The 26,216-nt window shown below is 45.3% G+C and overlaps 2 protein-coding genes across 8 annotated transcripts; one reads left to right on the forward strand and one right to left on the reverse strand.

Moving 5' to 3' along the window:
* Nucleotides 1-625: 625 nt before the first annotated feature.
* Nucleotides 626-15,436, forward strand: LOC105191268 (uncharacterized). 6 transcript variants are annotated; one of them, XM_025306438.1, is made up of 5 exons: nucleotides 626-1,479; nucleotides 8,648-9,169; nucleotides 9,732-10,011; nucleotides 10,289-10,921; nucleotides 11,051-15,436. In XM_025306438.1, exons 2-5 carry the CDS (start codon nucleotides 8,998-9,000, stop codon nucleotides 11,979-11,981), a joined length of 2,016 nt encoding a protein of 671 aa, XP_025162223.1. In that variant the 5' UTR covers nucleotides 626-1,479; nucleotides 8,648-8,997; the 3' UTR covers nucleotides 11,982-15,436. The 6 variants fall into 6 exon arrangements, with proteins under 6 accessions (XP_025162223.1, XP_011152853.1, XP_025162222.1 ...); XM_011154551.3 differs by having other exon boundaries at nucleotides 626-984; XM_025306437.1 differs by lacking the exon at nucleotides 626-1,479 and adding an exon at nucleotides 4,795-5,597.
* On the reverse strand, nucleotides 15,098-26,031 carry Culd (CUB and LDLa domain). 2 transcript variants are annotated; one of them, XM_025306436.1, is made up of 11 exons: nucleotides 25,941-26,031; nucleotides 25,352-25,661; nucleotides 24,243-24,412; nucleotides 23,632-23,852; nucleotides 21,863-22,217; nucleotides 21,542-21,748; nucleotides 21,340-21,459; nucleotides 20,763-20,996; nucleotides 20,140-20,287; nucleotides 18,616-19,068; nucleotides 15,098-16,862 (listed from the first exon to the last, which is right to left on the reverse strand). In XM_025306436.1, the coding sequence occupies exons 2-11, from the start codon at nucleotides 25,366-25,368 to the stop codon at nucleotides 16,022-16,024; spliced, it is 2,766 nt and encodes a 921-aa protein (XP_025162221.1). In that variant the 5' UTR covers nucleotides 25,369-25,661; nucleotides 25,941-26,031; the 3' UTR covers nucleotides 15,098-16,021. The 2 variants fall into 2 exon arrangements, with proteins under 2 accessions (XP_025162221.1, XP_011152855.2); XM_011154553.2 differs by having other exon boundaries at nucleotides 25,821-25,957.
* Nucleotides 26,032-26,216: the final 185 nt, after the last annotated feature.

The following is a 26,216-nucleotide window of genomic DNA, read 5'->3' on the forward strand; positions in this document are numbered from 1 at the left end:
TGGTTCCACGACGGAACTCATTAAAAAATAACACGAATTTCTTACTTATCCATGATTATACAAAGATTGTTGTAACAAAGACATTTCGAAAGATAATCACAAACCAAAACATGCGTTTGAAAGAGTGACGATGTATCCTCACAAGAAAGAAAGCCAAGAACTGTAAAGGTGAATGTTAGAGATATCGACTGTCTAACTTAGTACTTAAGGAAACCGGACATTTCACATTTAACGACCTAATAAATATTGTTTTCCAACAACAAAATATTATGGTCGGATATATTGGGATGTGTCCGGCGTGTCAGGACCTTTACCTTATTTGTAACGCGTACATTTACCGCGTCGCGTAAACGTACACGTGTCCGCCATTGTTATCGAGCAAGCGAGCGCGTCGATATTATCTTCCGCGCGGACTCGTCAATTTGATCGGATGAAGCGCGAAAAGATTTCCAGCGAGAGACCCGATATCAGCAGCGGCCTCGTTCGCCCCGACGAACGATCGCGCGCGTCGCGTCGCGTCGCGTCGCGGCGCATCGCCGGCACCGGCGCACGAGTGGAAGTACGCCGCCGGTGGTGGTCGCCGCTGCGTTGTTGTCGTCGTCGTCGTCATCGTCGACGACGACGACGACGACGACGACGTTTGCGCGAATCTCGTCAGTCGGCGACGGGTTGCCTGTTCGTAGCGTGGGTGGTGTACGCGCGCGCGTCGACGGGCGGGCTCGATTCGATTAAACTTCACCGCGCGACCCTCGTCGCATCGCCGCCGCTCACCGCGGGGTGAGACCTCGTGCCAAGCGGCTCGTTATGCCGTGCGCAACCCCTCGCGCGCGTCAGCGTTACGCCAGCGTCGAGGCGAGGCGAGGCGAGGCGAAAATCGGGACGCGCGAGCCGCGGCGCCTCCAGCACGTTGCCACCGGAGGAGCGAGCTGAATCGTCGGGCAGCCGCCTACTTTGCCTGTCGGCGGATTCCGCTGCGTCGAAGAGGTAACTGCTGAAGGGAGCCTGCTCCGCGAGCTCCGCTGGTAGCACGGTCGGGACGTGGTCGGGACGAGGCTAATCGTGACACGGTTTCGCGTAATCGCGTTGAGCTCGCGAGATCGCCGGCTGTGAATCGGAATTCAGTTCATGTCGCGCTTCGCAGTGTGTGTGTGTGTGTGTGTGTGTGTGAATCTCGCCGGCGTTCATCCTGGGTATCCTACGCAACCTGTGTGTACTCGCGTTCCCGCCTTTCACGCTGCCGACGGTCACGGGGATGTCGAGGATCCCGCTCGACGCTCACTCGACGCGGCTGAAAGCTCGAGTCGAAGGGTCCAATCGCAGCTTTCAAGCGTCTCAGCGAACTCGACGATCGGTCTCACGCTCCTCTTCTTGAATCGAGAGTGAAGCCGTACCTGCCGCGACCTGCACGCGTCGACGTCATCTGTCACCGCGCGACGTGATCGTTCTCTTCGGACCTGCTCGTCCACGTTTGCGAGAGAAGTGCTCGTTTGACCCTTTAACGCCCGACTTTTTTATAAGTGTTTTAAGAATAAAATTTGAGTTCTTTTGAACTGAGACTATAAGTAGTGATAACCAAAAATAATATCAGAATTTTAGATCTACGAAAGATCGACTGCCTTTCCAAGCAGAAACTACTCCCAGAAGCGAAAAATACGCCTGATCGATGAAATCTTTCTTCTCAGTTTTAATAATTTTATATCATACCTCATGGTTGGAAAAATTCCTCGAAACATAAAACTCATATTCAGAACTTGATCTTTATTTATCCGGAATGGAATATAATAAATGAGTACATAAAGTTTTCGCTTTTCGTTTGTTGGCTTCGTTAGTTTGGTTTTTTTTTATCGTTCGTTTTTTGTATATTGGTAAAATATGACTTGGATCTTAAAAGCATATACGAAATGAGCAACCTATACAGAGAAAAATAAAGGGTAATCTATACGACATAACTCAAGTCAGCTTGACATTTTTTAGCTGAAACTTTACTATATTTGTGAGTGAAGTTTATCATTCAGAGCGTCAAGCTTACTATTTTAGAAGAATATCTTATAGATCACCATTTAGATAGTCAATCGTCCCTTCATTTTTCGCCGCTTAAAAAAACTGTAGGTCACCAGGTTTCACGAATATAGATTGATTTCTTGATTTTCGTGTCCACCATATTGGATTTGCCATTTTGAATTTCTGTATTCTTTTAATTTCACATTTTGCATCTGAGAAAGCTTCCAAATGTATAACATTATTTACAGTGCACTTCTAGATGTCAATAACAATGCTAACTGTGCCTACTTGGAATTTGACAAAACATGTTATCATTAAAACTGAGCTAAAAACAAACTAAACCGAATCCACATACAATCTATATACCATTTTTTAGAAGAAGAATTCACCATTACAGTGCATTACAGTGCAGATGCAAAGGAAACGAAAATATCTCCTTTTTCGACTAAGTTATGGATTCTTAAATGCGTTTCTGCCAACTATAGTTACCGGTAGGTGTTAAAGGGTTAATTTCACGGCTAATCCGACGAAATGGCCCTTTCGCCCGCGCCCTAAGTCACGTCGTCTCACGTCCTTTGCATTCTATAGGCCAGCTCTGCGCGGCTCCGCACGCGATCTTCAATTACACACACCTACGCTCCCGACGGGAGAAATATTTGTTTTATCTGGTGTCTCCTCGTATCTAACCATACATATATGGCCTGCCGGCTGTCGTATCGGCAGGGTATCGTTTCCGTTCGAACCGCTTGAACCTTGGTATTATTACACCGCCAGCGGTACACACGTAACGGAAGTCACGTTGCAATCTAATTCGCGCGTCGGTCGATAAGTCGCCGAGCTATCGTGCTATTGTTTCGTATCGTTTCGCGGCTGTCGAATGATCCCAAGGCGCACGTTTCTCAAGATTCTCGTCCATCTCCGTTTCCTCACTTCGCGTCAGTCTCGATAAACATTCGCTCGGGAACATCGAGCGCACCTTTAACTCGTGCACCGGCTGACACATTCGTGTTACGTGACGATCCGCGCGTATCAATGAAACCGCTTCTAAGTCATGTTTTTTCTCGCGCACGGACGGACAGGCGCGAAGGAGACTCGCGATCGGTCTAATCTGCGTAAATAATCACGATAGATCATGACGCGAATCGTTGCTCCTTCGCGATAGAAAAAGAAACGCGACGGGAATAATTGACGTGTGTTTCTAGAAGAGAAGAGAGACGCGTCGCTGAAACATTACGGCTCTCTCTCTCTCTCTCTCTCTCTCTCTCTCTCTCTCTCTCTCTCTCTCTCTCTCTCGCTCTCTCTCTCTCTCGCTCTCTCTCTCTCTCTCTCTGTCTCTTTCTGCGTACTTCGGGAAACCGGAGATACGAGAATATATAAATAAATTTTCAAGAGAACAACTCGAAGGAGATTTCCTCGTCGTTATTATCTAAATGAAAAATACGTGTCTCTTGCGCAATGATAATTGGCACGCGTAGAATGACTTGACGTTAGTTTTATCTCCGATTATCCTGGAGGCGACATTGATATTTTTCCTCTTAACAAACGCTTACGAACGAATTTATAATAATTGAGGGAGCGTGAAGTAATCGACGGGGATTTCCTCATCGTCGTCGCTTAGCAAAGACAGAAATACACTTAGAGCGCGATGCTGGTCGACGCGTTGAAAAACAACCGAACGTCGTCGCTTTGATCCATCGTCGATCTCGCGAGCAGACGGAGCGCTAAATTTTAAACAATTTTCCGGACACTTTGCTTCTGTTTCGTCTCGCACGAGAGTCTTGTTACCAGCTCGTTTCATCGACGCTCTCCCTTTCTCCTCCTCCGCGATAATCATTACGTTATTACACCTTTACCGCGCCTCGTAATTTCGGCGAGCTAAACAAATTAGTAGGAATTAATCACTAAAAAAATCACTAATTTCAGGACAAGCGGAATCATCTAAATTTTTGAGGATTTTACTCTTAGATATGGCCTCGAGAGGATTCCTCTGAAATTAAGAGGAAAATATTATCATTAAATTATTATAAATTTTTTATACTATACAGATTATTTAATCTTCTTCTTTTTTAAGAGGATTATTATTTATTCTTACTGTATTTTATTCTTACTGTGTAGTATAAAGCATAAATACTGCATTTTCAGTTAATTATAACAAACTTACTAATATCAAAACACAAAACTAAATGATAATCCCATGATGCACAGCAAGCATCAGAAGCATCGCGGAATATAACAGAAAGTTAAACCCACAAACAATTTTTTCAATTCGTGGAACATCCAATGTTTGGACTTCTGAAGAGGAATTCAACCATTTATAAAGTTTTATAAATTTATTTGGAGACAGAGTTCTCTCTCGCGATGCGAATAGTAAGGCGCCATCGTATACACAACGATATATCGTCGTTGGCATTTTTCGTAAATGTTGTTAACAACGATATATCGTTGTTCGGCACTATAAGGGTTAAGTTGATTTTCTCCAAAAATTCTTGAACTTCGTTCACGACGAAATACCATGGAAAAACAACACAAACTGAACAGCAATCTCTCTTCTTCCTTTCCTTTATCCTTGTTTTTTTAGACGTCCATAAAATAAATGTGGCGACGATCGTCATATACACAGAGACAGAGAGAGAGAGAGAGAGAGAGGGAGGGGGGGAGGGGGGAATGTGTGTGCTTTGTGTGAATAGATGGAAGAGGAAAAACGCCGACAAGCGTCTCTCCTGATATAAGAGGAAAATTAATTGATACAAGAGAAAATCCTCTTGAAATAAGAGGAAAACAGTTGAAATAATATCTAATAAATTTTAAATGAATGGTTCACTCGAATCGCGCTTTAACGATGGAGGAATCCTTTTTCTGCAAAAGCCCTCGCTCAGAATGTGAGACTATGGGAAAAATCACTTTACAAATAGAACCCTTTTTCTTTTGGGCGAACAATCGAGCGTTTCGGTCCTGCCTGCGGCTGTTTTGCTCCGAGAGACGCTGATTTTCATATATGGGTCACCGGAAACTCAGCCAGGCGCGATTTCTTATCGGAGATACGCGTATCCGTCGGAGCGCAATTGCCGGAGTCGGCCCCGGGGATTTGACGTCGCGGCGGCGCGCGGCTGCTCTCCGGCCGAGAGGAGAGCGTACAAGTTGGTCGCACAAACGGCATTTATCTAATCAGTTTGATGCCTCGCCACTTTAAGAATCGTTACGGTGGCACGTCCTATCGTACTCGCCCTTTCTTCCATCGGGATTCAATGCGCGTCCTGCGTATTCCAGACAAATCACGAGCGACGTGCACGAGCGGTAGGTAAGGCGTCACGAAGGCCATCAAGATAACTAATCGAGAGCCGACACTCTGTACGTTCATTCCGTGACACCTTCTAACGACGTACACGACAGCACTAACGACAAACGCGCGGTAATTCCAGCAATGAATTTCTAATATTCACGGTCAATTTCAAACGCGAGTCACACTCTAGACGCTACACTGGCGCGCACGAAGATTAGTCGTCGCTATTTTTAACCCAAAACGCGTATAATATTTCCGTGACCTTCGGTTGCAAACGGCAAATCGACGACGGTGATCCAACTGGAAAATTTCACCGGTGAGCCGGCTCGACCGAAGGGGCGAGCGTTGTTTCAATAAACTTGAGTGGAATTGTTTAAAGATGTAGTGTTCTGAAGAGTCCCTATGAGCCAGCGAGCTGAACTTTTTACAGCACACTTCTCTAAGTATGGGAAAGGTAAATATAAAATATTAGACCTGGCAGTTAAATCGAAGTCGAGTTTAATGAGTTTCGCTTCCGAACAATCAGACACAATTTTTCACTCGTCACATCAACGTATTAAGAATTTCCGTGATCCAACAAGAAGTTACCGAACAAGTAAAGTTAGCGATTCAAATGATTTTTTAATCTTCCTTTGGAATTCCAAAATTTGTTCAACTATTGTCAGATGACAAACAACGCTGTCGACAAAATTATTAATAATGATTAACAAAATTTAAAAATTTAAATATTGCTATTTCAGAATTTCAATATTATTATTAATTTAAATATTGCTAAAAATTTCAGAATTTCAGAACTGGTTCAACTATAAAAGCGGTATTTAAATCTTTCGCCTTACTAAATTGACGAGTCCATCATATATACTAAATATATACTAAATACTATATATACTAAAATAACATATACTGAGTCTATCATATATCTAACGTAACCTAACCTAACCTTGAACATAAAGAGTACAATCATCTTAAAATGAATCGGTGCTAACACCCAGATGATTGAATCCCAGCGGAGACCTTTAAGCCCGATCTACAATGTGCTCTCTGCTTCCTATTTCTTATTTTTAATCTTTTCCTGACTCAAGATCTAAGGTTTAAGTCAAAAAGAGATAAAGAGAAAGAAACAGAAAACAAAGAGGATATTGTTAGATAAGGCTCAACGACTCAGCTTACAAAGAGGTAATGTTCCATCAGAGCAACTCTCGACTACCATGTCTGCGAATATCTTTGGCGGCGAGAAGTGTGTCAAATAAACCTTGATCCGTTTCAAAACTGATCATGGCAATTAGACAAATTTATCCTGGCAAAGGTTGTTGGTTGGGTGAACTCATCGTTAAGAAGCAAAACTCCTCAAACTCGGCTTTTAACAAATTAATAAACAACCAATAAATAATTGTCGGGACGAATATTTTATATTTAGCATTCCCACACAAGTATACTCTAAAGATTTCACTCGCTAGCTCATAAAAGTCCCTCGGGGTTACAGCCTTTTTTAATTTTGACAATGCCGTTGCAAGAATTTTAACGGGATTTTCGTGAATGCGTGTTTTCTTTCCATTATTTCTTATATCCCACATGTTATTTTTATTTCTTGTATTTCTTATAATACATGCATTATTCTTCCTTAAATTCTTTTTTTACGTTTTTACATTAATTTATTAATATTAATATTTATATATTGTACAAATTTATCAATTTCTTAATATTACATATATATTACATATACATTAATTTATTAATATTCATTAATTTATTAATATTATATACATATTATATTAATCCATTAATGTATTAATATTAATATTATATATTGGGTGAGTGCAAAAGTTCGTGCGGAGTTTGTGAGTAAAAGTCACACAGTGATTAGGCAAACAAAAATCTTTATTCAATCAATGATATATTCTCCATCGTTTTCTATAATCTTTTCCCAACGTTCTGGCAGCATACGGATGCCTCGATCATAAAAACTGCGCGATTTAGATTCGAAGAACGAAGAGACGCCGTTTTTTAAGGCCTCCAAAGAGTCAAAGTTTTTTCCATTTAAATAATTTTGCAATGACCGGAACAAGTGATAGTCAGATGGTGCGATATCAGGAGAATACGGTGGATGCGTTAAGACATCCCATTTCAGGCTCTTCAGTTTGCGCAGCGTCTTTTTCGAAACGTGTGGTCTGGCGTTGTCGTGATGAAAGACGACTCCCTTGCGATTTGACAAAATCGGACGTTTCTCTTTTATTTCTCGATTCAGATTGGTTAATTGGCGACAGTACTTGTCCGAATCAATCGTTTCGCCAGCGGGGAGAAGCTCGAAATAGATTATGCCCTTGCAATCCCACCAAACAGAGAGCATCACCTTCATCGGGTGCAAACTGGCCTTTGGCATTGCGTCACCATGCTCACCTGATTGTTTCCATGTCCGTTTGCGCTGAACATTGTTGTAGAGGACCCATTTCTCATCGCCCGTCACTAGTCGATCCAAAAACGACTCGTTATTGAGCCGCCCGAGTAAAGAAACGGCTGCAGAAATTCGCTTGATTTTGTTCTTCTCGGTCAGCAAATGGGGCACCCATATATCGAGCTTCAAATCGAATCCCATCTTTTCCATCCATCTAAAGTCCATCCATCTACGCAAAACATCGTCATCAATGTCAGAAGGTCGACCAGAGCGTGGCTCGTCTTCAAGGTTAAATTCTCCGCGCCGAAATTTAGCAAACCATTTTTCCACAGTTCGTTTAGCTGGTGCTTCATCCTGATAAACATCCTGAATGTTTTTTACGGCTGCGGCAACGTTTATTCCCTTCCGAAACTCGTAAAGCATAACATGCCGTAAATGCACCTTATCGATACTCATTTTTAAAGTGATATTTCTCGAAGCAGTTTGTATGAAAACAAATGATTTTTTTTTTAATAACAGCTGAAGACGTCACCTTTCCAACGTTATATAATATGTAGATGGAAGTATTAATGACAACACTTTACGACGCTTATAACTCCATCTATTGAAACTCCGCACGAACTTTTGCACTCACCCAATACATATTATATCAATTCATTAATGTAATATTAATGTAATATTAATATTTATGTATTATATTAATTTATATTAATATAGTATTATTAATATCAATATTAAATAACAAAGATATATTATTATGTAAAGTAGAAGATGAATTATATCGATCGATGTTTTTTCATCTCCGCTAAACTCGTAGTCCGACACACGGAAATTCTGCTCTCTTGTTGGACAGACCTTCGACAATTCGCGCAAAGTTTACAAAGATACTTTATCACAAGCGGTAAGAAGAGATAATATGATCGGTAAATAATTTCTCACGCTATGCTGAAAGTGGCTCGCTTTCTCGATTTCAGAACAATAGTCAAGATAGACGCGAGGGAGTGGTTGAGCTCGTAGGTGACTTGCACGGCGCCCGCTCAATGATCGCCCTGCCTCGTCGTCGAGAGGACAAAGCCGAGGACGAGGCGGACGGTGAATCGCTGAGTGCCGAATGTCCCCGTCGTGATCGGCGATGCCGTACGCGAGGACGTCGAGAGAGCGAACCGACACGCCAGCGAGCAGTTGAGACGTCCTCGAGGGTGAATCGAGGATACCAGCGAAGTCGACGGAAGGAAGCTCGAGCGACGTGTAGGCACGCGCGAGGTCATGCGGAGGAGCATCCTCTGATCCTCCCGCGCCTGGAGAAAGGCGCGACCTCGACAATATGATGTGGAAATCGAAATGGTCGCGCTTCACCGAGTGCTTCTGCCGCAGACCCGGCCTTGTCCTGGTTTTCTTGCCGTGCCTGTTGATCGTCACCCTCTACCTCATCTCCGAGGACAACTACGAGTACGAAGTGCAGTTTCCGTCCTTCAAGTCGTACAACATCACGGAAGGTGAGTCATCGTCGTCGTCGTCGTCGTCTTTGTTGTCTTTGCATTGCCGGCCTCTTTATCGTTTGATCCCTCGTCACGATGAAAGCTCGAGACGTTGTTTGCAAAAAGTGTCTCTCGTATCTCACAAGAACTGACGCGATCGATATTTGATGAAAATTTCACGCGCGATGTATCGCCCAAACCGCCGCTTAAACGACGATTAAAAAACATGCGAGGAATTGGCAGTTAGGTGGCTTTTCCCTCCATCAATAGGTCTTCAATATTCGAAGTACCTTGACGAATTGATGAGCGGCGGGGGGGAGGGGGGAGGGGAGAAGTTGTAGCGCGCATCGATCGTCACTATTTCTGGTAAGAGAGATATCGTAGAATTGAATGAGACGATAGAGATTTTAGGTTGCAAAATTGCAGGATGACCTTCGAATGGTGCCCGAGTCTCTTCTCACAGATTTAAATACGAGGTCTTTGCTTCTTCGGCTTCTACATTCGGATACTCGAATGCGAGGCTGTCGTGAATCCCCGCGTCGAGAATGACGAAATTACAGCGGCTTTCATCTCGCGGCAGGTATGGTAAACGGCTACCTCGTGTGGAATCCGAAGTGCCATATGGTGTCCAAAGAGCCTTTGGATCCGTCCATCGTGAAGTTCGTGAGGAAGGAAAAGTTGGAGAAATGCCCGAACGATATCATCTTCACGCAAATTTCAAGGGAGCCTAACGGCAGCACGTTCCTCTCCCTCGACCCCGCCATAACGAACCTGCACAGCGACGTGGTCTGTTGCTGGTCGTCAGTAGTCAGGCCGAAGGTGGACAAGCCGAAGAATGACAACTACGACATGGCGATATCGTAAGATTGATCCAGCTGTGTGTTTTAAGACGATGCCTCGGGAACGATCGAGATTCAGTCGCTCGCGAAACTGCAAAATTTTATTCACCTTTTTCATTCATAGTCTCGCAGTCACATCTTCTCGAAGAAATATCAGAATCATCGGCCGACTCCGGCGGCTGTCTAACGATTAAAGTCTCCGAAATGTAGAATTGAAGTCTCGGAAACGTCCTTGAAATACTCGCGACTTGCAAAATCCTCGCTGAAACGGGCAACCATATCCTCCCTTTGTCGTCAGGGTGAAGCAATGCGAGAACTTCACGGGACAAGTGGCGTTACCGCACGAGGTCGAGGTGGTGTATGTGTCGTGCAAGTCGAAGATGGCGAAGCCGAAGGTCAAGGCGAAGCATGCCAAGCCAAGTTCAGCGAAGACGGTGTACGAGAACGTTCATCCGGTTCTGAATCCCGACAAGGTGCGCGAGCGCATCGAGAACAACGCCAACCAGTCGGCCGGAGCCTCCTCGAAGAAGCTGAGCGTCCTTATCTTTGGCATCGACAGCGTCAGCAGGCTCAACTTCTACCGGACCATGCCAAAGACCGAGAAATACCTGCGCGAGAACGGCTGGATCAGCCTAAAGGGCTACAACAAGATCGGCGACAACACGTTCCCAAACCTAATGGCGATCCTCACCGGCCAGAACTCGCAGCAGGCGTACGCGAGGTGTAAGCCGACGGTGGCCTACAAGCTCGACAACTGTCCGTTCCTCTGGCACAACTTCCGGAACGCCGGTTACGTGACAGCCTATGGCGAGGACGAAACGGTAATCAACACGTTCAACTACCTCAAGGTCGGCTTCGTCGACCCGCCCACGGATTACTACCTGAGACCCTACATGTTGGCCAGCGAGAGGCTGTTGAAGGTGAAGAGAAGGTAGTGACGCCTCATTAGCTGCTACTTAATTGCCGTCCATTATACACGTTACGTCTAGCGTGTCTAGCTTTGATGAGAAATCACAGGCCGAAACTCGCTCACTCGTTCACTCGCTCACACTGCTTGCAGATTCAACATGAAGTACTGCACCGGGCCGGAGACGAGCTTCGAGCGGATCTTCGACTACGCCGTCAACTTTGCCCGCACCTTCATGAGAGTGCCATACTTTGGTTTCTTCTGGACGAATACCGCCAGCCACGACAACATGAACGGCATCTCGTCGATGGACACGCGCATACTGCAACGATTCGAGCTTCTGGAGCAGGAGTCGGTGCTGAACGACTCGATGGTAGTTTTCCTGAGCGACCACGGAATGCGCTGGGGTGGTATTCGCAACACCTTCGTCGGCTGGTACGAGGAGAGGCTGCCGTATATCTACATCTGGCTGCCCGAGTGGTTCCGGAAGGAGAACCCAATAGCACATCGAGCTCTCGAGATCAACCGGAACCGACTCACTTCGCCGTACGACCTCTACGAGACTTTTAGGGACGTTCTCGGCTTCGCGGCCGGCGAAGCCGATCCCAGTTCGGGCTGTGCCACCTGCCAGTCCCTGTTCACGCCTGTCCCTAGAGAGAGAGGCTGCCAAGACGCTGGGATAGCGTCTCATTGGTGCACCTGCACAGCCTTCAAGTCGGTCAACGTCTTCGACGAGATCATTATGAACGGCGCCCACAAGTTCTTGGATCACGTGGAAGACACTGTGCGACATTACAAGGACAAGAAGGGTCGGCGAATGTGCGCGCGGCTCAAGCTGAAGAAGCTGCATCGGGTGGACAAGGTGATCGACTTCGGCGCTACGAATTCGTCCAGCGTCACTTACTTCTATATGCTCCAGACGACGCCCGGCAACGGCAGCTTTGAGGTCACCATCAGATACGACGGCAATGGCAATTACACCATGTCCGACAGCGAGGTCAGCAGGATCGACTCTTACGCGATAAGTGCCAGGTGTTTGAATCGCGGGATGAAACAGTATTGCCAATGCATCAAGTACACGTAGTGAAGACCCGTCCGGGTCTCCTCATTCTGCGACCGTCGTCGCAATTTTGAACTCGGTTAGTCTTTCTACGATTTCAATTGTTTGGCGCAGCAGACAGTCGGTTCCCTTTGTCTTTTTGCTCTTTCCGCTAACAGCACAGATGTCCAGAGGACGTCCAGACGTCTTACGGGACATCCTGGGGACGTTTCTTCATCCTCAGGACGTCCATAAGACGTCCCCAGGAGATCATGTGCTGTCTGGATCTCTTCTTCGTCGGAGAGTTGGGCGAATCAATCTTTTTCCCGGGAACGAGCTTGTCGAGCGTCTCTCGCAGGTTGAGCAAAAACATCTGGGAAGAATTCGATCCAACTGAGTTTGCTTGCCGTGTCAGCGGCCCAAGTTGCCGAGGGGACATCTCAATTCGATACAATATGATTGGACCCAGCTAATCAGCTCAGGGTTTAGGGCTGGTTGCTCCAACTTCTAGGTAAGTTAACTGATGGTTAAATCATATGTTTGTCTTTGTTTTTCCTTCAACTTAGACAAAGACAGACATATGATTTAACTATCAATTAACTAGTACCAAGAAGTTGGAACAACCGGGCCTTAGGTTAGATTAGGATTAAGTTAAATTTGAGTTAATATTATTGATTGTGTCCAATCGCAACATGGCCCATCGGACTCTACTCGTTGCCGAACTCTCTCCGATCGCGAGTGCGTAATGCATATTTGTATCGGTATGTTCGACGACATATCGAACGCGCATATCGATCGTCTGAAAAAGCGAAGGACTGAATGGTTATACGTAAATGCACGTTCATCGCGACAGTATCGATACGCTTGGCGACATATCGAATGCACATATCGAGCGCACATATCGATCGTCCGGAAGAAGAACGAGGGATTGAGTGATTACGCACGAACGCACGTCCATGGCGATCAGGTCCTCCAGCGAGGAAATACAGCAGTGGCCTAAATTCCAGTGATAAACGACAAGTGCTGATCCACAACAACAGTGTCGACGGCTTGGGACGGATTTATCGATACGTCGCGGAATAGGACTGTCGATCGTTGACGAGTGAAGATTAACCGCCACCAGCTGCGCGCCAGCAACGCCATCTGGATTAACAACGAACCCTTGACGAGTACTTTGAAGCCCATATCAGACTATGGATTGGGATTGAGATTGAATTTAAATTTGACTAATCGGAAGAAAGAAAATAATTTCAAATATAGTAAACTTAGCTCTGATTGGTTGAATTTCAATCCAATACTCAATCCCAATCCGTAGTCTGATCCGTACGGGTTTGAGAGACCTTTGGTCTGTTCTTTTCAGCTGCACTGCGGAACTAGTGCAATAAGTCAGAATGAGACAACTATATTTTTTCTCACTTTAACTTATTGCACCAGTTCAGTAGTGCAGCTGAAAAGAACAGACCACTTGAGGTCTCAACGTACTCGCGATGTTTTACACTTCGCTCCTCAGATTCACGAATTTCCACGAGCGAGGTCACCTCGAAATTTTGCGAAATTTTTGCGCGCTGTTCGTTTGCGCAGATTAATAATCGTCGGGAGATAATTACGGGGGAGAGCGCAAGAGCATCGTGCGTGGGAAATGAACTCGGCAAGAGAATCCCAGCGACTGCCTGTAATTTATCGTGTAATTAATGTACATTACCGCGCGTGTCGGAGCGCGTATATGTGCACGTCTCACTCGCGAGAATTGTGTTCTCCTCTCTTTCCCGGTTTTCCGCTTCCTCCCCCACGCCCATCGATCGCGCGAGTCTTACGATTGCGCGTCTCGACCTTCAGATCGATATATCGTTAAAGATGCATGAGCGCGCGCGCACGAAGAACACATCGATAACAAGGAGGTCATCCGCGTAATCGCGAAGTAGCGCGAGCGTGTCCGGCTCGTCTGACGTTCTTGCGATTGTAGCGCATTCTTAGAGGCATTAGCTCTCCGGTTCGATAAGTAACGCGTGTGCCTGTCTTACAACAAGTGCCAAAGTCCGTTCGTTCTGCGCTAACCGCGGCGTCGACAAAGCGCGTGTATCTCTGCTTCACGCACCGACGGCGATCCAACGCGGCTCGATCGCCCTCGCATGCGCGGTGCACGAAGACGCGCTGCGTGTATAAGCTGAGAGAGAGAGAGAGAGAGAGAGAGAGAGAGAGAGAGAGAGGGGGAGAGAGAGAGAGAAGGAGCAAACCACGAAATGGCCAATGAATATACATCGTGACATATCTATTTTACTACGAGGTTACGTTAAGTTTTAACTTACAAGTAACTATCCAATTGTCACTCACCAATCGGAATGAAACTTTGCTCTCTTATAAAGCATTGAAAATCCATTTTTTTATTTTTCCTCAAAACGCTTTTTAACTCTTTGACTGTTTAAGGCAAATTGTATCGTGTGAGACAAAAATGCGTTGACACAAAGTAACTCTGATGATCATAAAACTCGGTATTCTAAGGTTTTTTGGGTCGCTAAATCTAAATATGATGTCAAAATTTTAAAATTCAAAATGGCGGATCCAATATAGCGGATATCAATTTTCAAAAATCGACATGTTTTTATAAAACTCGGTATCTTAAGATCATTTGGATTGCTGAATCCGAATATATCAAAATTTCAAAAGCAAAAGTGGCGGATCCAACGTGGTTGACACCAATTTCGAAACATATTTTTATAAAACTCAGTATCCTAATTTTGGAATTTTGATATCATATTCGGATTCAGCAACCTAAAAAACCTTAGGATACCGAGTTTTATGAAAATATGTTGATTTTTTTAAATTGGTATCCGCCATATTGGATCCGCCATTTTGAATTTTAAAATTTTGATATATTCGGATTTAGCGACCCAAAAAACCTTAGAGTACCGAATTTTATGACCATCAGGCTTATTTTGTGTCAATGCATTTTTGTCCCACAAAGTACAATTTGCCTCCGACAGTTAAGGGGTTAAAAAACGTTTTGAGGAAAAATAAAAGAAACGAATTTTCAATATTTTTCAATGCGTTATAAGAGAGCAAAGTTTCATTCCGATTGGTGAGTGACAGTTGGATAGTGTTACTTGTTAGACGACGCCGAGGACGACGCGAGGCCGACGGCGATCGTGAGAGATGTAATTATGACAAACGTTTCGCGATCACACATCTGGACCATTCTCTCCGTGTAGGATCGAGCGAGCCAAGTTGAACTAAGTTCCGCAGACGACAGCGATAGGACCTAAATCGCGCCTAAATCGCAAGTGCAGAAACGTTCCTCGTGTTCGTACGTTCGTTTCCGCGACACTCCTGTCTCTCGAAGACGTCACGCGACGGTCGATTTCGCGAAGGGAGACATTTCTCTCTCTGAAGAGAGAATCGTTCACGAGAACTTTTGCATGAGCGTCTTTGATTCTGTACAAGAAATGGTGTTTTTATCTGCCTTCTCCATCAGTGCATAAATTAGTAAATTATTATTATCATTATTATTATTGTTACTATTATTATTATTATTATTATTATTATTATTACTACTGTTATCAACGTCTCTCTCTCATACATACTCTCGCGTGGAAATTTCTTTTATCTTTACACCTTTTGGTCTTCTGTAAATAAAAGCGATGCGGAAGTGAAAATCGATACAAAGAGTTACCACCCGAGTAAATCCGTCCGATGAAATTTCATTCATTGCATCTTTATTTGCGAGTCATCCTACGCAGCAATCTATCGCCGCGATATATCAACCGCTCTAGCCTGTGATTCTTCGACTTTTCACCGGTCAGCAAGCAACGGTAAATATGTCGTTACTTCGATTGAAATCAAGGCACTCAACTTATCGCATTCCGTTTGCCGTCTAATCGTTGGTAAGAGCGAGCCAATTCGACACACTATGAAATCTCCGCTGTTCCTCCTTCCTCTTCCTTTGTTCTGAAAAGCAGGAGAAATCAGACACACACCAGAAATCATCCTTCGTCTTTATCATTTCTTCGTCTCGAGACGACACGACACGCTCCATGTCCGACTTCCAGCTGCGATCCAGCCGCCATCCCTCCACCTACAATCAACGAATCTTAACTCGACAAGGCGTCCTCGCTGGAACGCCATACATGGGCTCGCATCCGCTCTCGCAGCTCCCTCGTCGTCGCGGCGTTGCTCGCTCGGTGCGCCGGGTCCGCTGACTCGCGCGCCGTCCCGTGCTCCGGAGTGCCGAACAACATCATGGCGACCGATTGCCGTTGACCGTGGTTGGCGTTGAGGTTCCTGCGCGCCAGATACGAGTCTAAGACGCGGATGCCCTCGTAGAGGCTGTCCAGGTCGCAGCTGGAGTACCGTCGCTTGCTGCCGCGCCGGCCGAGCACGCTCCTCGGCGTGCCGCTCGGCGTGTTCGCCATCGTACTGGGGCCCGGCGTGTACGCGATGCTCGCTGCTTCCGACACGATCTCGAACTCGTCCTGCAGCTTCTCGTAGCTATTGTACGCGCTTACCGTGGAGATCCTGTTGAGGCAGCTATCGCGGGAGCACGTGGAGAATTTCCTGGCGGAAGCCCCGCGCTGGGCGCCAGAAATCGGCGACGACGTCGCCGTCGAGTTCAAGCTGACGCTCTGGTGACACGGTTTAGTCAGCTTGCTGCCTAAGAGTCGTACGATGGCGTTCTTCGACACCGACGGATCCTCCGACTCCTGATACTCGTTGGTCCTTTTCGCGGGACTCGACGCGCTCGTCGTCGTGCGATCTGCTTCCGGTTCCAGGGCCTCGTGATCATTGTCGTCGTGATTTAGCAGTCTCGTCAGCTTGTTCGAGGCCTCGAGCGAGAGGTCCTGAGGGTTGCTACTGATTGCGCAGCCGCACGCTCCTTCGCAGGAACAGCCGGTGTTCTTTCCGTCCGGTCTGTCCATAGGATTCGAATCGAAGCTACGAACAAGTTTTTTAGTCGAGTTACACGCACATAATTACATATTTATGCATACACATATAATTATACACATGTGTCCCGTTTTAACATCGCAGGAAGTAGTCGGATGAGGAAAATGTTTTAGACAAAAATTGTTTGGCTTAACCCTAGAAGGATCGGATTTGACGACTGTCCTAAAAGAACCTAGGAGCCAAATTGCCTCCAAATATATCTTTTCGTGAATAACAAAAGAAGAAAGAAACGAAACGTATAGGTAATTATAAAATTTGATGTTTTAACAATAACGTCACTAATTTATTGAACAAAAAGAACTGTGAGTTGTATTATATTGAATTTTTTTAGTCTTTGATGAAAGACTAAACGTGAAATACAACTCCTTTATTACATTACAGGAAACGCATTTGTATATAATTTTCTTTGTACATTCACTGCACACAAACTTTTTACACGAACATTTGCTAACTCTGTCGCTTGTTTTGCAGTTTTTTTTTATTTGACAAAATGGTCGTTTGCCTGAAGCATCGTCGGATTTAGTTTTTTCTCCGGTTGAACCAAAATTTTGAGACTTTCGTCTTTGGGCAACATCTGGGGCAACTCAACTCTTCCGCGAGATTTTGTAAAAAGATTATTCTTAATATTGTATTTCTTAATTTTACACGTAACTTTCTTGTATATAATCCATGCATTTATAACAGCAAAATTCAAAATATTATAAAAAGCATGAACTAGTCAATGGCGAGATCGCCGAGATAGATGCATATCTATGTGTACATATGTGTATATATAATGGTTTTTCAAGCGAACAAATAGATAGATACACATAAAAATATTTATTTATCTATTTAAAGTCATAAAACTTGTAAATAAGCTCGTAAAACATATAAGAATGCAATATCAGATATAAAGGAGCCAAATTGATTCCAACGGTCCTTCTAAGTAGATAATCACATAAAAATTCAACCTTCTTATATGAATGAAACATTCTTTTACCAAAATTAAGAACATGAAAAATGATGAAAAATCACAAAAGGATATCACGTGGTGGCAAAGTTGAAAAAAGTTATAGCAGTTTAAATTTCGCGAGGAGCCAAATTGACTGTCTCGGTCTTTCTAGTGTTAAAGTTGTTTGATTTAGTTTGATGATTTTGAAATTTCTAAAGGTCAACAAGTTAACGGCAAGTCAGGGCACTATTGTAATAGCATATTCTTGAGATCAAATAGAGTAAAAACGTCTTGTACCACTTTTTTTTCCGTCAAATAGTTACCGAGATATCGTAAACTAAAGCTTGAAAAAGTTACCAAGTTTTCCTTAAATATCTCAAAAAATATTAAGCAACTAGAAAAATGTTTCAGACAAAAGTTGTCCAAATTAATTGGTAGAAAAAGATGATATAATAAAAAATTGGGATTTCCATTTAAGAAAAATAATGATCGATGAATGTGACTCGAAAGTGGCGCTGTCTGTAGACAAAATGAAAATCGCTGTCTTATATGCCCCTTCAAACCAAGCAAGACTTCTTTCTTTTATCCAACCACTCTCTGCGATATTAATCGGGATGCACAATTAAAATGGGACACCCTGTATAATTATTACATATATGTAATATATTTTCGATCGTCGTATCTCATCTGTATTGCTTTCTCTTATATATGTTTCTTTTATATGTTTATACCGAAGGGTTTCCTGTGAATGAAAATTATTATTATTATTTTTATTATTATATACCAAGATGCCGAGATTCTTGAGATTACCTGTCGACGATTTCGCTGCGAGTTTCTTCCGGAGCACGTCGGCTATTTTCCTCCGACGTTACCTTCGCCATACCTTCTCGAACGGCTTTGATCTCCTTTGGAAGACCGTCGGGCCGCCAATTGGCGTCCAAGGTGGCAGGACGACCCATCCGGTACGTAGTAAGCGCTGCGATGGCGACGGTTGAGGACGCAACGTTGACGGACTGCGGATACTGCGCACTGCGTCGGAGCCAAGTGCGACGGATCGGACAGATCTGTCTCATCGAGGCCGACAAGCCGGCTATCACGTTCCTCGATATGGTTCCTGGCGGCGTAACATATGGGGGTGGTGGGCTTTCAGGTATACGTGGCCGTCGATTATTCCCCGACGCTATCGGCGTCGTTTGACTGTTGCGGCTATTGTTCGCGTCCTCCACCACCAGGTAGGTAGAAGAGTTTGCGTTCTCACCGTGCCTTTATCGTAAAATGAGATTTTTATTCTGATGAGAAACCGCGCAATTTCGCGACAATTGAAAATCCAAGTTACTCTCGTCTTTCGTCTCTCGTCTTTTGTCTGACACGATTATACATCGACGTACATGATCGAATTGAAAGAGCCAGCAGACTGGAACTCTCAGCTAGATGAATGAACACGAATGATTGATTTCGAACGAATTGCAGATGATATTGTTCATTTGCAAATTATTAACCGCTTCGTTGGCATTGACACAACTAATGCGCGCATCGTTTATTTTTTTATTGACCAGTCCGATTTTCGTAAAAATTGGTACTCTAAGGTTTTTGAAGTTACTGAATAAGAATTTGAGGTCAAAATATGGTAATTCAGAATAACGGATCCAAAATGACGGACCAAAAAAATAAAAATCTATCTGATTATTATGAAACTCTGTATCTGGGAATTTTCCAGGTGACTAAATAAGAATTTGAGGTCAAAATATGGCAATTCGAAATGGCGGATCCAAAATATTTCTTTATTAAATTTCTAAAAAAAATCTAGTCACTATATTACATATACTGTCTTGAATTTTCAAGTTTTAAACTCAAATTTGTTTTTAGCAACCTGAGAAACCTCTAGATATCGAGTTTCACAATAATCACAATTTCCTTTTTTGGACTACTATATTGGATCAGCCATTTTGAGTCTTAAAATTCATATTCAGCAACTTAGAAAACTCCTACATATCGAATTTCATGAAAAATCAAATACATTTTTTAGCCGCCATTTTGGATTCGCCATTTTGAATTTTCATGTTTTGATCTGAAATTCGTACTCAGTCACCCGAAAAATATTTGAGTATACCGACGTTTATAAAAATCAAGTATGATTTATATGTTGCCATTTTGGGTCAGTTGATGCCCTATTTCTCAGTGCCAACAAAGTGGTTAAAGCACTTCTTACTTCAAAAGACGAAACAATCGGGAAATGACAAATTAGCCGTGAAACTGTGAGGGACTATTGAAGAGCCTCGATGGCTTCGAAAGATCCAACATTAGTCAGGTAAAATTACGTAAAGAGGAGTTTACTGATTCGGAGAGCTCCTGCTGCATGCTTCGCGATTCAAGTATCGAGCCTTCTTCGGCAAGACGAGCTTCGCAACCTCCTCGTAGCCCGGTGGAGCCTCGTACACAGGTGGATCATCCGGAATGGAGATTTCATCGATCCGTGCACCATCTGCAATGTTAAAAACTATCCGGATGACCGGTCACGGTGAGAGAGTCGTCTTGCTCCTATTAATTGTAGGAGCTAACGACTCCCATTAACAGCCAGCGCGCTTTGACTCGCGTATTTGAAGAATAGCCTGTGACCGATTGAAGTTCCGCGAGATGTCGCGCTCGGCGGACGACTCGGTCGAAATCGGTCATTATCGATATTTGCGGGAAGATATTTTTCAGAGGGAAGCGAGTCTATTATTCTCGCGAGTAACATTTACTCGACGACGAAGGAAGACAGTTGAATGAGGCAACATGGGCTCGACAAATAAATAGAATCTGCTCTCTCTTCTTGGCAAAGTTGCCGCGCAAGTAACGGCTCTTATCTCTTATCTGTTTTCCGATAGTACAGCGATACTCTTTCGAAGCGTCCCAAGTGCGAACGACAGGAACATCTGGCGAAGGGGGGGGGGGTCGCGAAAGGAACGTGCACGTACCTAGAAGCTCGCTGATTGTTTCGAGACGAGACTGCAGCTCCCTTTGTTGCCTCGCTCTGGCTCCTATTCTATAGAGCAGTATAATGAGGGCCGATATCAGGACAATCAAACCAAGGCTGCTGGCAACGAACACCAGGGTGGCCGTTTTCAAATCGGGATATCGATCGATCTTCGGGAAGTAGTAATTTGCTTTGTTCGTGTGCCATTTGCGACCGCGCGGCTCTACCTCCCAGTCTGCGGGAAATTGTACAGACAACTCGGAAAGTAGCTCGCTTACAAATGCAATCTCCCTCTCCCTCCCTCTCTCTCTCTCTCTCTCTCTCTCTCTCTCTCTCTGTGCTTTCCAAATGTTACTTATTCCGTCGGAGAATCGGATATAAAATTCGCCAATGAATTATTCATCAACCAAGCGATCCCGTCCTTGCCTACCTTTCGCCAACTACGTACCAACAGCGTTCTTGTGATACTTTCTTTCACTGAGAGTGTAACTCCCTCTTGAAAAATACGCTATTTAGAACATCTCTCTCACGTCGAGCGTCGATCTTGAAATCGCCAGGCTCTCATCACAGACACTCACCCTGAAAACACGTCGCTGGCTCGTCGCTGTTATCGCCACAGTGATCGAACCCATCGCAGTTCAGCTGAGTCGGGATGCACCTGTGGTTCTGACAGAGGAAGTCGGTGCCGGCGAAGCAGTCTGCAACGTGTAACCCATCAGAATCGCATCGTAGCGAGATCGTTTGCGCTATGTGACTCATCACCGTCGACAACAGACTCACCCATGTAGCTGAAGGCCGCGTAGGCGATCGCCAAGTGAGAACTCGGGCCGAATGTACCACGAAGACTCACGTGGAAGCCGCTGGAGACCGAAGCGACGTGTTCTCTGTGCCTGGGTGGCTGCAGCTGGCTCGCCGGGTGTCTGATGACTTCCAACGCCATCAAAGCCGAGGTCGGACCTTCCTTGATGATCAGCTCCGTGTTGCCGGCTGAAAAACATTTCCGCCCGAGATATGCAGCGATTGTTCTCGCGCATAAAATCAGGCAAAGTCGCGAATCTAGAGATCTCTCTCTCGTCCGGTTGTAACCGGACATCCACGTACCCATGTCGGCGAAAGCCACTACTTTCAGGTACATGTGCGTCTTCATGTGCAGGAAGTTCTTCGGCGGCCGGATCAGCCAGACGCAGTCGTAGGTCTTCACCCCTTGACCGACCATGTTCATCATCGTGATAGCGCCGCCCAAGTTCTCCACGTATCCGCCGCAGTCGGTGATCGGCTGCACGGACTTGTCAAACGCGTGGCCGATGACGAAGGAGTAAAAGGCTTTGTAGCCGAGGCCGGTGCCGCCATTCGCGTAAAATCGGATCAGCAGCGACGGGCCGGAGCTGATGATGAACGGCGGTCGAAATCTCGCGCCGCTGCTCACATCCAAGCGCTGGCCGTTCCAGTCGTAGAACTGTGAAGATACCAATACGAGAGTTCAACAGTAGAATGTTCGTCTCTCAAGAGCTATAGACGCGAGTGAAAGAGACGAGAGAAGCAGCTTCTCTGCGGAGAAAATATTGGGTTGTTCGGAAAGTAATTTCTGTTTTTTTACATGAAAATGAAAGACGATATTTTTTATGAGAAGAAAAGTTTTATTGTGTCAAGCATTTTGTTCCAACACTTTTTGCCATCTTTAAGGTAATAATATGATTTCGCACTCGTAGAATTTTTGGTCTTTATTGGCAAAAAAACTGAATTAAGTGGTTTCTGACATCTTCATTTGATTTGAAATTTTTACCATCCAAAGAATTTTGCAGTGACCGAAACAAGTGATAATCGGATGGTGCTGGAGATCAGATGAATATGGTGGATATGGCAGCAAATCCTATCCAAACGCTAACAGCTTCTGGCGAGTCATTAAACTTGTGTGAGGTCTGGCGATGCCATGATGAAACACAACACCTTCTCTGTTCGCCAATTCTGGTCTTTTCTGCTTGATGGAATCATTCAATTTGTCCAGTTGATGACAATACATATTCGAATTAATCATTGGGTTGTTTGTAGCAGCTCAAGAAAAACCATTCCTTTCCAATCCCACTCTTTTTCTTCTGGAGTACCTCACCTTCTTTTGATGAATATCAGCTTTCGATGTGTTTTGAACTGGTCCATCACGTCTACTCCATAATCTTTTGCGTTTAATATTGTTGTACACGATCCATTTTTCATTTCCAGTTGTGAGTCGCTTTAGAAATGGATCGTCTTCCTCATGTTTCAACAGCAAATCGCAGATGGTAATGTGACGAATCAAATCTCTTTCCTTGAGAACGTGTGGAATCCAAATATCGAGCTTTGAAATGAAACCAAGTTGTTTCAAATGCTGATGCGCGGTCGAATTCGATAAATTCAATCTCTCAGCAATTTCTCGTATTGTTAAATGACGATTTGCGTCCACCAATGTCTTTTGTTTGATTTTCATCAGCCTCAACTGGTTTTTCAGAATGTGATGCATCTTTGAGGTGAAAATTCCCAGAACGAAATTTCGAAAACCAATTCTGACGGTCAGTCAATACTCTCCGTACACAGCACACAATTTTTTTCTTGCTTGCGCTGCATTTTTGCCTTTACGGTAATGAAAAGGCAGAATGTGACGAAGATACTCACGTTAATTTTTCATTTGTTGATGCGACGCCAAACAAAAACAACTTGACAGATTCCAAAACAACTTGTTTTCCAATGAAGCTTGAAATGTGCGTTGTAAGAATGTAAAATGATTTTCTGGTTTAGAAAGAGGTTAAACTGCTTAAAAAGGCAACCAGCACCATCTATTTGAAAAAACTGAAATTGTTTTCCGAACAACCCGATAATTGCGAGTGTGCTAGGCGCACCTCCATTATGGAGACCGTCGCCATTTGAAAGTCGCTGAAGAGCAATCTAATCCGGCAAGTGGAAGCCTCGTTGGGACATGTGATGATGTACTCCAGGCCTAAGTCGCGCGGGTACCGAGCTGGGAAAAACGGCGAGGTCAGGATACCGCCGCCGGTGCCGTTCGAGCCCTTTGTCGGCGTCCCCGATGTCATTTCCGTGCCTTTCAAGTGCAGTCTATTTCCTGCGGAGCGAAAGAGCGGCGCGTCGATTCCGAGATACTTTGTTCGACCGCGGTGACGTTCGATTTAAGAGCGAAAGGGGGAAAAAAGAGGTTAAATTATTCATGCCCACACTCTCTCGCGCGTCGACGAGCAGGTCGGAGGAGCGTATCGGAAAACTCGCTGCGCGAGATCCCGCGAAATAGCACGAAAAGGATACGGCGCTCCTTAATTGATCGGGGCGTCCCGCCCCGGCATCGTCCCGCTTAATTCCGAGAAACGGACGGCAGAGCTCTGTTGTACCTCCACGCGCGCAGCTAATGAACTTTTCTCAAGATTGTGTCCGTGATCAATTCGCGTGGCGTCGACGTCGTTAAACGCGAGAACCACTACTCATTGTTATCTGTACTGACTTTCCGCCGTGTACTCGATGGTGAACGCGTGCTTGTGGGACTGGCTGTAGAGCAGGTTTATGGACAGGGTCCTCGTGCTCGATCTGTATGTGATCGGCGCGTACGATCCGCAGAACGGCGTGCCGGACACATCCTCGTATGGCGGCTCCGACAGCCACACGTAGTCGCACCTGCAAAGCGCATATCCGCTTTCAAAGTGAGCCTGCGACTTTTCACGCACCGCGCCGCGTTCCGTTCCACCCACCGAGAAGTAAAAAGGCCGGTCCAAAATAGATTGCAAGCACCCAGTTGCGAGTTGCGAAGAATGGCAACTACTAGTTACAAAGTGTTATCTTTGGTCGTAAGACAATTGCGGTTACTAAAAGAGAGTTGCCTAACTTTTCACTTCTTGGCGACGGCAACCGGCAATCGCAACTGTCTCTTACAACCGAAAATAGCACTTTGTAGCTAGTAGTTGCCATCCTTCGCAACTCGCAACTGGGTGTTTGCAACCTATTCTGGACCGGGCTTTACACTTTGTGCTGTTGCGATTGCCGGTTGCCGTTGCCAAGAAGTTAAAAGTTGGGCAACTCTCTTTTAGCAACCGCAACTGTCTCTTACGGCCGAAAATAACACTTTGTAACTAGTAAGTAGTTGCCATCCTTCGCAACTCGCAATAACTGTTTTCAATCTATTCTGGACCGGCCTGGAACGTGCGGAAGCGTATCTATGACGAAGCGACAAGTTGAAAGCTAATCGCCCCGCCAAAGTGACGAGGCTTGCAAGAGTTTATCGGGAGAGTCGACGATCTCATCGGAAAGATGAGTCATTGTCGTACAAATGCGAGAACAAACAACTGCCTGAAAATACCAGCGAAAAATAGATGACAGATATCTTAACTAAACATAGCATGTATATTGCTTCATTATCGTTAGCAAACAACGACTGAGATTCCGACGAGCTCTGCAAAACGTGCGCAGCTCTTAATATTAAATTATAAGGACGTCGCTTGATTCGCGCGACAAAAATTTCTGCGATCACGTTGTATCAATTTGACAAAGCCGAAGATACGTTCGGAAGGAAAGCAATCTCCAGTCGCATTCACCGACACCCCCTTGCCCCGGTCCTACCTGCAAGGGCTGTCCATCACGACACCTCCATCGCCGCAGTGGTGCGACAGCGCGATGTTCCTGAAGGTGACGATGATCACGCAGGACGGACATGTCACCAGCTCGAGGCTGCACTGATGATGCGAGCTGTTGGTAGTTGCGTAGGGACGCAGCGCCGGCTGCCTGACGAAGGTGACGTTCTTCGCGTAGAGAACACCCTTCTCGCCCAGCTCCAGGTATAGGCGCCTGCCATTGCGGGGCCCGCAGATGTCCTCGTTGTGGATGACGTTCCCGGCCGCCGCGAGCAGCCAGCATAAGCTCGCGAGAATCACTGCATTGGCCGCGCGGGGTGGAGTTTTCGCGGAGGTGCAAGGAAGCAGAAGAAAAGGAAGATGAGACAACGTCTTGCGATTAACCACGGCGTCGCGCACAAGATTCGACACGCAATCTTTGATTCCCGGTCTCGGCCGTCATGCGTATTTCCCCTTACCGTATTTAGTCCGGCGCATATTCGCAGCACGGGAAGCGACGTTCTGCGCTTCCCTCTCAGGGAAACCTGAGCTGCGATTGCGTTATAATGTCGTTAGCGCGCCACGACAGCGTTACGCACCTTGCTAATATCGCATAAAGCACTCTTATGGCATCCCCCCGAAGCGGCGGAACGTGCCGTTCTCGTGAGTATTTTTTACTCGGCCACTGCGGCTAGCCCAACTCGCTACTGTCGACGACGACGGCGGTGAGATCGACTTGAAGAGTCGCCTTACATAATGGCATTATCATATTTTTTAGTGCCGCTCCCGATATTGTCTTCGACGTGTCACCTTCGACTCGACCTTACCTCCCCGAGCCCCCCCCCCCCCCAGCGAGATTGGTTCCGTTAATCATG

Source organism: Harpegnathos saltator, unplaced genomic scaffold, assembly GCF_003227715.2.
Source record: "Harpegnathos saltator strain DR-91 unplaced genomic scaffold, Hsal_v8.6 scaffold779, whole genome shotgun sequence".
NCBI lineage: Eukaryota > Metazoa > Arthropoda > Insecta > Hymenoptera > Formicidae > Harpegnathos > Harpegnathos saltator.

Excerpts from the sequence above, each read along its gene's own strand:
- Culd (XM_011154553.2), bottom strand. Across the intron at positions 24,413-25,351 it reads GTGATGGACAGCCCTTGCAG|GTGCGACTACGTGTGGCTGT; the intron begins GTAGGACCGGGG and ends TGCGCTTTGCAG. Across the intron at positions 20,288-20,762 it reads AACAATCAGCGAGCTTCTAG|ATGGTGCACGGATCGATGAA; the intron begins GTACGTGCACGT and ends TTAACATTGCAG.
- LOC105191268 (XM_025306438.1), top strand. The coding sequence starts at position 8,998 with ATGATGTGGAAATCGAAATGGTCGCGCTTCACCGAGTGCTTCTGCCGC. Across the intron at positions 10,012-10,288 it reads AACTACGACATGGCGATATC|GGTGAAGCAATGCGAGAACT; the intron begins GTAAGATTGATC and ends CTTTGTCGTCAG. Across the intron at positions 10,922-11,050 it reads CTGTTGAAGGTGAAGAGAAG|ATTCAACATGAAGTACTGCA; the intron begins GTAGTGACGCCT and ends CACTGCTTGCAG.